Source organism: Lygodium microphyllum, chromosome 21, assembly GCF_053477565.2.
Source record: "Lygodium microphyllum isolate KBCC chromosome 21, Lygodium_microphyllum_v1.1.10, whole genome shotgun sequence".
NCBI lineage: Eukaryota > Viridiplantae > Streptophyta > Polypodiopsida > Schizaeales > Lygodiaceae > Lygodium > Lygodium microphyllum.
The window spans coordinates 84,625,056-84,637,234 of record NC_141155.1 but is presented as its reverse complement, the minus strand read 5'-3'; the positions used below and the strand labels follow the sequence as shown (position 1 = coordinate 84,637,234).

General features: G+C 38.4%; 1 protein-coding gene across 5 annotated transcripts in view; it reads right to left on the bottom strand.

Annotated features, from left to right (window-relative positions):
• The window catches only part of LOC148018230 (sister chromatid cohesion protein PDS5 homolog A-like), a 203,863-nt gene that overhangs the window by 121,461 nt on the left and 70,223 nt on the right, over positions 1 to 12,179 (bottom strand). For all 5 annotated transcript variants that reach the window (XR_015687776.1, XR_015687777.1, XM_087662284.1 and 2 more), the window contains exons 14-18: positions 10,278 to 10,432; positions 9,979 to 10,105; positions 9,743 to 9,895; positions 9,598 to 9,663; positions 5,385 to 5,518 (exon numbers count right to left, since the gene is read on the bottom strand). Coding sequence is in view for 3 of the 5 variants with exons in the window: in XM_087662284.1 (XP_087518410.1) it covers positions 5,385 to 5,518; positions 9,598 to 9,663; positions 9,743 to 9,895; positions 9,979 to 10,105; positions 10,278 to 10,432 (635 nt within the window). In the remaining 2 variants the exon portion in view is untranslated. The remainder of the gene's footprint in view (positions 1 to 5,384; positions 5,519 to 9,597; positions 9,664 to 9,742; positions 9,896 to 9,978; positions 10,106 to 10,277; positions 10,433 to 12,179) is intronic.

Below are 12,179 nucleotides of genomic sequence, written 5' to 3'. Positions count from 1 at the left end.
CAATGCGAGGCACTCTAGAAAGTGCATACATTTTCTCCACATCATTTAGACGGCGGCTTTCAAAGGCTAGGGCATGGCCTTCTTGATTTAGCACTGCACCAATACAATCACCGCAAGCATCTGCTTCCACCACAAATGGTTTTACCAAATTTGGAATGATAAGAACAGGTCCAAAAGTAAGAGCTGTTTGCAGCCTTGTGAAGACTGCCTTCTCTTTTTCCTTCCATTGGAAAGAGGTCTTCTTCTTTGTAAGGTCATGAAGTGGAGAAGCCATATGTGCAAAATGCTTGATGAAGCGGCGGTAATAAGAGCATAAGCCAAGAAATGATTGCACCTAATGTAGATCATGAAGATGAGGCCATTCTTGGATTATCTTGATCTTTTCAGGATCCATCTGAATCCCTTCAGAAGAGATGACATGCCCAAGGTGATTTATTTTCAGCGTAAAAAATTCACTCTTTTTACCATTTACCAAGAGTTGATTTTGTTGAAGTAATTGTAAAACAATCTCCAAGTGCTGATTATGCTCCTCTTCATTCTTGCTAAAGACAAGAATATCATCAAAGAAAGTACCGACATATTGTCGATGCTCTCTAAAGATGCGCTCCATCATTTGATTAAAGGTGGCTGGTGCATTGGTTAATCCGAAAGAAACCACCAAGAATTCATAAAGACCGTATGAAGTGCGGAAAGCAGTTTTGTGTACATCTTGTGGTATTACCATAATTTGATGATAACCACTCTTTAGATCAATGCGGCTGAAAACCTTTGAGCCTCCTAGACGATCCAAAATGTTGTCAATCATGGAAATAGGAAACCGATTCTTCACAGTGATTTTGTTGAGGGCTCGATAATCAATGCACATCCTGAATGTGCCATCTTTCTTTTGAACAAGAAAAAACGGTAAACAAAATGGTGAGCTACTTGGCCTAATTAGGCCACAGTTGAGTAGGTCTTCGACTTGCTTTCTGATTTCTTCATGTTGAGGACGGCTCACACGGTATGGTGCTATATTAGGAGAAGAACTGCCCGGAATAATATCAATATGATGGTCTTCTGGCCTTTCTGGGGGAAGTTGATAATAAGCAAGATTTTCCGAAAAACAATCTTTATACTTTTCCAAGAGCTGAAGTCACTCTTGGTTTTCAACATTCATATTATCTTTTACATCAATGACATAAAGCAAACAACATTGAACACAATCCTTAATTGCTCTAGAGACTTGCATATGGCTTAACATAGGTATAGTGTCTCCAGAAACTCCAACTTGGATCTCGTATTTCTTGCCTTTGTTGGTGAGTTCTACCTTCTTTTTCTGAGAGAAGATGGTTGAATCTACTCTATGATTCCAAGGCATGCCAAAAATCACATCGCAACCATCAAGGTCTTCGATACAAAAGGTATCTTCGTCACTATAGCCTTGAATTTGAAACTTGAGCTTGCCAATATAGGGTGTCACAGTCTTCACTGTGTCACCTTCATCGACATTTAAAGTGTGGCGAACTTCTGTCGTAGTGTCCATCTCTTCATTCTTTAATCCAAGCTCTTTAGCTAATTGCAAGGAAATGACATTTTCATTCGTCCCAAGATCTATCAAGAATAATGCTTGCTTACCTTGCAATTGTCCCCAAGCTTTTAATAATTTGCACATCTCTGGAGTGTGAATTGTGTTTGCAACTATATCACTGATAGCATTGATTTTCACTGGCGACTTAGGCTTGTTGTCAGAAACATTGCTTTGTCCTTTGTTTGGACATTGCTTCGCTATGTGGCCTATTTGTCCACATTTAAAGTACTTCCCTTCTTTCATGAAGCGCTGCTTTTCTTCTTCGGAAAGTTGCTTTGCTTGTGAGTATAGATTGGAGCGAAATTGAGGAGCACTAGGAGGTGCATAGAGCTTCATCTTCTTTTGATTTGATAGCTGCTTTTGCCGCTGTTTTTGTCTTTCATTTAGGGCTGAATACTCCTCATCATCAATTACTCTTCTTATCATTCTTTTAGAATGATTTGTTGCCATTGTGCTTCATTTCCCATCTCTCAGCATGGTCAATGAGTTCCCTAATACTAAAACAATGATAATGATTAAGAGCAGTACGAAGTTTAAAATGCAAACCTCCTTGAAACTTCCTAAGCTTTTCCAAACTGTTGATCTTCTTGAAATGTTAGACCTTCAAAAGTAGCTCCCAAAATCTCTTGGTATAGTCACCAAAGTGACTCATTTTTCCTTTGCCAAAGTCGATCCCATTTCTTTTTTACATCTCTTTTGAAATGAACAGGAAGAAATTCGCTTTGTATCATGCGAACAAAGGACTGCCATGATTTTGGGGCAGCATGATCATATTCCAACCCCATCCACCAAGTATGGGCTAAGTCGGTCAAATGTAAAGCTACAAACTTAATCTTTTCTTTTTCTTTATACTTATCACGACCATATAAAATTTGAAATTGACAAATAAACTTCAGAAGAAGATCACGATTTCGAGAACCATCATACATACTGAACTTGATCTTCTTTTCAAGTTGAGATAGTGACTTAGTCTTCTTCTTCTTCTTATGCCTTCCGGATCTTGAGGTTGAAGATGATGAAGTGCTTGATGGGGATGAAGATGGAGACAAGGGTGAAGAATGTCAATGCCTTTGACGATGATGAGGTCTTCCACGAGAAGGGTGTGGCTCTTCGTCACTAGAAAAGGGTTAATCAGAGTAGGTGCCAGATGACTTTGAAAAAGAGAATAAGCTTTGACGCGATCTCTTTCTTTGTCTTGAAGTAGAATGGGATTGCCTCTTAGAAGTAGTTGGACTTCTTGATCGGCTCCTTTCATTGATATGGCTTTGAGTCCTTGAAGCAGATGGGCTTCTTTTTATTGAATTCTTTGGGATTCTCAACTTTTTATAGTTTGAGAAATTGCTCACGAATTTGTTGATTCTCCTCTCTAAGACTTTGAATGGCTTGAAGGATAGCACTCGACTGATCCATTGAGACTCTAAGAAAAATATGCTCAAGCACTCAATGCAAGGGCTGAAAACAAACAAACTTATAATTGTAAGCACTACCAGTGTTGGGGTGAGGACCAAGCCAAAGCTCTGATACCACTGTAAACGCCCCGAACAACATAGTATCCTTAACAATTATGATTTTCGCTTGTTTTCGAGATTTAATATAAAAGAGAATAAACACTTAAGCTGAAAATGAAAATTACTCACAAAATTACAGCCATGAAAATGTAAAAGTAATGGAGACAAGATTGAGGGTTGAAGATGGGTAAACCCCCCCCCTCCCCGGAAGAAAAGTATTTTTACTCAACCCAAGTCCCTTAGGGAAGAGCTCAGTTACAATCAACCTGAGAGAGGAAAAGTAATTCTCACTCTCACAAGATCATGCAAAGATGTACAAACACACATGCATTATCTATTATGCAATGATAAGAACTAATTTCTTTACAATATGAGAGAAGAAAGAGGGGAAATCAACCTTTCTTTGATCAACAATACATGGATAGGGCTTTGCTTCTTGTTGCTAAAATGGAAGAAAGAGCTCGAGAAGGAGGTGATGTAATGAATTTACAGGCTTGTTGTCCTCTAAAATAGGAGTTATAGAAGAGGGAATATGGAGAAATTTGATAATGGAGAAGTGGGAGATGATGATGGGGATAAATGGGGCCAGTTTCTAGCTATCTGTGGGTGTTGTAGATGAGTTTACAGCAAAGAAAAATGATGCTAAATGAAGAAAAACAAGCTCTTATTTATAGGAAAGGGAAGACCTAGTACAGAAGGGAAAAGTGAAGTAGCACAAGATAAGTGTCCAACCACATGTCATGAGATGTGACAAGTGGTGGGACACTTAGAAACTTGTGTGACAAGTGTCTTGACACTTGTCTCTTCTCTATGGCTTTCCTTTTTGAGCTGAATACTGTCAAGAATAGAAACAACCAAATTTAGTAAGCACACTCAGAGTACAGAATTTACTATTTTTAGAATGACATCCCTATTTTTTAGGACTAACATTTTTAAGCTAATTCGAGGCTCCTAAAATTTAGGGACCTCCTAAAATTTAGGAAAACCCCCCCTTCCCCAATATAGGTGTCATATGAAAGCTTTTTCCATGTACATCGCAAAAACGCTATCAGAATCTTCATGTGACTTTCCTATGCAAAGAAATGTGCATTTCAAGCTTTCAGCCCACACATGCACATTGTACAAGCATTTCATGATCATGCCATCTTGTTAATTGTAATTGTCTGTTCTGGCGGATCTAGCCCACACTTCAAGGCATCAATCCTTTCTGTGTGCGAGTCTAACCCTGATATACATGAGTTCTGGTCACAGGCGCCCAATCGAGCCATATAGGTGGAAGTGTGAACTATCTTTTCTCTAACCCACCCTGTGGGTCCACCATAACCTGTGACCACTCATCAGTGGCCAGCTCCAATGCACTTTTCTTTATATCTAATTAGTGCAAAGGAAACAAATTTAATAAATCATTATATAGACAAATTAATGAAAAAGGATATAAATTCTGTTTCTATAGAGTTGTGAGAAAATCAAGGAGCAATTTGCCCTACTTGCATGCTGATTGTTGAAACAGTAGAGGGCTTTTAGATCAACCGAGGAGATTGTGGAATCTTTGCTTGTAATCAGCAATTGAAGATAAAGAAATACCAAAAGGGACACCAATTTTGGGGCCAATCGGGTGCCCACTGTCTAAGATTTTCAATGTAAAGTATGCATCTCAATTTATATTTATTTACTGATTGATGTAATAAAGTGCTTGCTCAAAGAATTACCACCCCTCCACCGAAGGAAGGCTGGTTTCATTCTAACCTAGCTGCATGCTGATGTGCTAGATCTAGCCCACCAAAACTACAAAGGCAATACCAAACTGACTAAGGTAAAACCCTTCTTGCTTTTTTACATCCTCTTTCAAAGATTTTTGCACGTATAACTCCTTGCCGATCTTTCAACGCCTTTCATAGGCCAAATAAGTTTAATGTGCTTTCTCATGAAACCCCTCGTATTATTGTACACAGCAGAAAATAGTCAAATCTCCTACAAGACACCACACCAGTTTTCAAACGGTTCATTATTCTGCTTTACAAACATACATGCTTGCTGATTAACATTTAAAATATGAAACTTGATTGTTTTAAGGAGATATTAGAACCTTCTAGACATAGTCCTGGCACCATCCAAACATACTCTCAGAGTGTGCATGCAATTAAATAGACAAGGTTTCAGAATGCATCTGTATCAAATGAGGCACTCAAAGAACATGAAAGAAAAGTATTGGATGGCTCTTCAGGATAAACAAACCACCTGGAAGAGAACAGCTAGATAGATTTACAAGATACCTTGAGGGCACTTTCAGAAAAGACAAATCTTTCTACCTTAATCTTGTATTCTCTGATATGCCTCCATGGACAAGAAGCTTTGAAAGCAGACCAAGTAATCCTCTCAGACGTTTTCTCATGTGCTCCTTGTGTGGAAGGAAGCTTTTTACAAGGGCTTTTAGGCCATATATCTGGCAAACAATCATACCCAACACTTAATTAGATTCACTTAATCAGATTCCAGAAGCAAATATAAAGCACCTCCCATATTGATGACCAGACTGTTTAAGCTTATAGCATCTTTGGTTGAAGAAACCTCAAGACATACAATTCCAATTGGTTAGTCTGTCATAACAAAAAGAAGTTCAGTTTTTGTCCACCTTTAGAAAATATTACATGGATTCCAACATCTCTTGAACTTGCAGCCAAACTCTGACAAACTGCTTATTTCGCTGATGATATTAGCTCACTTTAAACTTCAATTTACAATTCAAAAAAAAAAGTAAACATTTTTCCAGTATACAGCCAAGCCACCAAAAGACCACACTGAGCCCATCCAAAATGCAACACAGTGACACCTGATCTACCTTCTACCATTGTGATATCACAAACAACAAACAATCTATATTGTCTCCCACTGCAGGCTGGCTGCCAGCTACCCACCCAACTACAATCAGATAGTGACACACATGCTGCAGTCACAAAAACCCACCAATATATACCTCACCCTCAAGGCATCCACCCATTTGATCAAAACAATCACACAACCAGACAAGATGTAGATAACCTACTCCATATCATCTGTGTTCCAAGGTAATCACAACCATCTTGTAGGTTGAGAAAATGAATCCTATCATTGCATAAAAATTTGGGAGATCTCAAGCATTGAAATTTGGGAGAATCACACTTAGTGCAAATGCCACATTTTGCTGAAGATCTCTGACTTTCCAAAGTGAATATTTTGCACAAGTATATGAAAATAGTAGCTTGGTATCTGGAACAGTCTCCTAATATGAAAAAATATCTATCTTAGACCATGATTTGGGAGAATCACTCTTAGTGCAAATGCCACATTTTGCTGAAGATTGTAAGACTTTCCAAAGTGAATATTTTGCATAACTATATGAAAATAGCAGTTTGGCATCTGGAAAAGTCTCTTAATATGAAAAATTACCTATCTTAGGCCATGATTACAAGCAACAGAAAGCTTCAACTTGATGGTCCAAGTATTTAGCATTGAATGCTCTATATATCTGAATGAAAAAAGATAAATTCCACACAGTAAATGAATTTTTAACACCTATCAGGTTCAAGGTTTACCAACTTAGGAAACATGAGTACCATTGAACCAGGCTTAGTCCTAACCAAACTATGTTCAAAAAATGGCATAAACGAAGGATATCAAGCAACCTAAGTCCATGGTTACTTTCCAGGCTAAGGAAATTCTACCACTTCGGTCTTAGTCACAATCTAGCAACAATTAGAGTTTATGCTTTGTCTTCCACCATAGAAATCAAGTCACTTACTGAGGTAGTTTTTCTCCATCAATAATACTCCCATAAGCGTCCATTATGGCTAAGCAATGATCCTCTAAACAGAAAGTATAGCATCTCTGAGTTTCAGCTGAAAACCCTAAATGCCATGCTTGTATAATTGAGGATTATTTATTGCACTTTTCTACATCCATGTTGCAAACACTAGGTAGATAATCATTAAACTTGTCAAAAGATATATCCGAATAATCTAATCACCAAACCATCTTTACAACATTAAAGAGCTTTCAATTGTCTCAACCGTTTCAGGTGGATCCTCAGTAGCTTGATTTTGAAAAACATTGCTAGGACAATTTTAGTAATCAACATTGAAAGCATCATAATTGCACCATGCGGCAGCTCAAGAACAACCTGAACAAGCTGTAGTGCTTCTTGGGTTCATGCACAAATAGTCATTTTCTATTCTTCTTCAACCTAGCTTTTGAGAACCACTCTGTGGCTTGTCTAACCTAGTAAAAAAATGACTAATCATTACAAATCATAGTATGCCCATAGTAAAGTTTAAAGTCCGAGCTAGCTATAATCAACCATTTAACAAGCACTAATATTCTTTATCCTAAGAACAAATTTGTATCATCTTCACTTATGTCTGTATGACATAAAGTGCCAATCTTGTCAACCATGATGTAGTTAAAAAGCCACAGTGAAGAAGTGGTAGGAAAGATTTCTCCAACTCTGAAAGTCTAAGATTCCTTGTCAAGGTAAAGTTTGCATATGGAGATTGCTTATTGGGGGTCTTCCAACTGGGGATGTGTTGCATGCTCACAAGATCTCCCTTGGTCGCTATGTATTTTGTACTACATGCGATGAGACATTGCTTTATGTCTTCGTCTCTTGCCCTATTGCTCAAAAAATTTGGAGTTTTGTTTCCCATGTGTGATCCTCAGTGACTCAACAGATATCAACTCATTCATGGATTATGGAAAGGATGCCTTCTATGTCCGCCTTGCAATTATATCATTCCTATCTTTTCCATTCCCTTAGTTGGACAGCTTTGTGGCATATTTGGCGTACTCGAAATACCTTCATTTTTTATTCTATCTCGAGTATCCATGGTCATGTGGGAGGCACCCCTGAAAGTGTTCTGTCCCTTGAAGACCAACCCATCATAGGATAGAAATGGCAAGACAATCAATATGTTGAAAAGACCCAAATAAATAACCATGCAATCCCACCATTTCTCAAATCCCTCCCAACCTATCTTAAAGGTCATAATTTCTTTGATTTGTCCATGGAAATTTATTAAGCTTTGAGAGTACCTACATGGAAACCTGAAGAAAACTCAAGGCACAATCAAGGAGTATACTTACAAACACTTTCAACTCATCCTGTAGCTGAAAATGGTCATCCTTATTTCGGAGTAGGAACATTAGTGACTTAAATGGCAAAGGTGTTTTATTCTCACACTAGTGGTGATTAAGAGCAGATTAAGAGTAGCATGATACTACAAATGCAAACCATCTAAAAACCTCCTCTTTGGATGTAACAAACCTTCTGTATATCAATTATCACCAAGACATATTGGCTCAATGATTGCAAATCAATTTTATGCTCATGTACTTTAAAAGGTGATTTGTATTATTTAAATGTTCATCTTTCTATTTAAGGGTGGCCAATGAACAAAATATCCTATAATTATACTTGGGTGGTCATTAACAAGATACCCAAGAGAAATTAAAGTTTTAATCGGATGGTCAGATTGACCAAAAAGCTCAAAGGACCAAGACTTTTACACTCAAATAGTCACATTGACTAAAAGCCTATATAATGAGTAGTTTCAAAAAGTAAAACCAGATACTCATGATTGAAAAAACAAACCATGAACCAATAAACCTATACAATGAAGCTTTCCAAAAGATAAATTTGACAACTACTAAAATTTAGCAACTTACTATTTTCGAACGTTACTCAAATGTAAATTTTGTTCGCGTCAAAGGCTCTGAATTTTGCAATGAACAATTTTGTCTTCAACTGTTATCTCAAATTCTTAACCGTTTGAGAGATTTTTAGAGCAAAATGTTTGAAATCTTCTTTCTCTAGAAAACTGACATGCCACATCTAAAAGAGGATGTGTGTCATTTTGAAGTAACAAGTGTCCCTATACTTGTCATTCTCAACAAACACTTGTCATTTATAGCCTCTACTTTTCACTTTTGAGCACCCAAGCCCCACACCTATATATTGGAGGACTCTCTTTTGCTTTCAAACAAGCTCTCATACTAAAATTTTAGCCGCATGCTTTGTACTCTCCTATCTATCTCTCATCCAAGAAAAAATTTCTACTTAGCTTGATCTAATTCAAGCACTAAATAAAGAAAAGAATCAACTTGCTACCCGGAGTTTGTAGAAATTAGGGTTTCAAAACTCTAGTTTTCAGAATTGCAACAAATCAACCCTTTTATATATGGTTCAAGCACTTGGTGCTTCTGGTTTTATTTTAATAAAATCCTAAAAAGGGGGAGCGGCCGGTTCCCTCTCAACGTGGTCTCTCTATCTCTCTCTCTACTAATTTTTCATGGTGATAATTGATCAAGTTGGTTAAGTTCAAAGTATTATCATTCTCACGTTCTTCTCCGCACTTACATTGGAACTACTGATTTTTTATTAATCGAGAATGGAAATGAAACCAGAAAAAAAGCACATTGAGAATGAAGAGGTCTCTGCAATCTTAGACTTGGGAAAGAGGTATTTCGGCAATAAATTCGTGAGAGATGAACCTTTAGCTGGCATACTGTACTCAGAGAGTCCCAGTGGCAATCTTCTGTGGCTTGAGCTTCTTCCACCTGCAATTCCAGATATAGCCCTTTGGACTTTTTATACAAGAACACAATAAACAGTCAATGCTTGAAACATTATACGTACAGAATCTTTTTGCAACAGGTTGCGCACAACAAAGCGGACAATATCATCTTCTTGAGTTTCGAAAATTGTAACAGCATGTTGTGCAATGCATGACAGAGATTGTAGTATAGTCGGCAAATGTGAATTGTCTTCTTTTAAACGCTCAATCAGCCGCTATAAAGCACCAAATAGCACGTCAGTATTTACTGTTTCCGAAAGCAGAAAAATAACTCCTTAAAAACTTAGATGGCACTCACCCCATAGAGAACTGAGAGTGATTTGAAGCCCTCATCGCCATTCAGAGCTTCCAACGCAGCAATGGCATACTTTGCTTGCTTTCGGGTCCCTTCCAAACAAAGGGTTTGGAGCGTGAGTTCAATGGAGCTGTACCAGCAAAAATTAACACTCTGAACTGTGAGTTTGATCTAAACGTCTAGGCGGTAAGAACTTGCAAGCAACAAAGCAGAAAAAACAAAAAACACAGATGTATGTCTCCACATAATCACAACTTGGATGAAAATGAATAAGCAGTAAAATAAAGTCAAGAGTAAACTACCTGCTGCTCTTTTCCACATAGCCACGAATAAAGCTTCCTGCTCTGCCCAAAATTTCTGCTACTCTCTCTTTTATTGTCCCATCTCCCTCGAGGAGAAGAGCCAATAAATCTTCTTTCACATCTTGAATAAGGAATAGAAAAACACCGGAAAAGTCCTGGGAAAGCAAGGGTAAGAAGCAAGATATATGCATCAGTACCAGCAATTGGTGACTCAAGAATAACAAACATCAAGCAAATATATACCAGCACTGAAAATGAAAAGCAATTTAGAGAAATGTAAGGTCTATACATGACAGACTATTTCCTTGACAAACTGCATTTACTTTCTCATAACTCAATGAAAAGGCATGTGCACAAAGGATGGGATTTCAATGAGGCATTCCAACTCCACAAGGCAGTTGGTCCAAGCTCTTGTGTCATACCAGCACTCCTGTAGTGCAATGCAAAGACTAGGGATTAGAAATTCTATTGGCATAATGGCATTAGTGCTATAGGTAAGTCCAAATGGAGTCTGGCTAGTTGCAGCCTTGAAAGCTGTGCAATAGGCCCATAGGGCTGCCATAAGCTTGTTATCCCAATCTCAATGCAAGGGAGAGACTGTTAGATATGCTCAATGCCCCACCCTCATAATGTTTCACCAATGATCCATGGTGCTCAAAGTTGTAAGGCCCCCATTATGAGGAGAAGCCAAATGTGAACCCGGATATTGGTTGAGTCTTGACTTGTACATCAGATGAGGTCTATGTGACCGGATGGCAAAAAGGTGACCATTGTGGATCTAATCTTTGGGTTGGACTGAGTAGTTAAGCTGGTAGCAACTCGAGGCACATTGCATCGAGTTGCGAAGTAAAGGAGTTAAAAGGGGCCCCAATTTTGGGGTCCGAGGGACACTCCCTGGCTGGGGAGTCCCAAGGGGGCTAACGGCCCCCCTGGCGAGGGTCCGGGAGCAACGCCCCCAGCCCGACGGTAAAGGGAATATTCCCTGACCGACTAGTGGAGCCTCACATGGTAAGTCGGTCAGCCGACCTAGCCGCCTTCGCGGGCTATAAAAGCTAAACCCCTTCACAGTCATAGATCATCTATCTTTTACCCAGTCAAAGTTGTTCCAGCTAGCCTTAAGCTCTTCACTTGTCTTTTGTCTAGATCGCCATCTAAGCTTCACAGTGGAAGAGTATGGGTGGACAGAGCCATCTCTGTATCAATTGTTTGGAGCTAAATATATTTTTTAATTCTCCTCTTATCTATTGTGCACTCTCTATCTCTATCTCTTTCTCAGATTCTGTTCGCTACACCGTGTAATATTTTACACAGACAGTCTTAGTCAAAACATTAAGAAAAACCTTGTTGGTGGACTCAGCCGGCCCACTGGCTTGAGGATAGTATGGAGATGACTTGCAATGGATAATCAGAAAGGTAGAGAGCAAATATTCAATGACCTCATTCAGAAAGTGAGTCCCCTGTTCACTAACCAGCTCAACAACAAATATACCAAAGATGCATTACAATCACCACATGTTTCCTATAAAGCATGCATTTTCAGAACACACACGGAGAAATGGAGGAAGCTAAAAGCTTTATGATTTTATTCGCAGCTGAACTCAGAATTGCTTGGATAATGCATACCAATCAATAACTCCACTTGGTAGGTTTCCCAATCATCAAGAACATAATAAGTACCAGTGGTCATCTGTACTTGACCTTTTATTTCTGCAAATATTTCACAGGTGTGACCTAGAGCACTCTACAAAAAGCATTTCTGCACTCATTTTTACATACAACAGTTACAATTAAGAATTACAAAGAATATCAAAGTTCTAGCTATTTGTTTCTTGATCAAAAATTATTACAGACTGAAAGACCGCATCTGAGGTACATAAACATTAATCCGTTACCCGATACCTG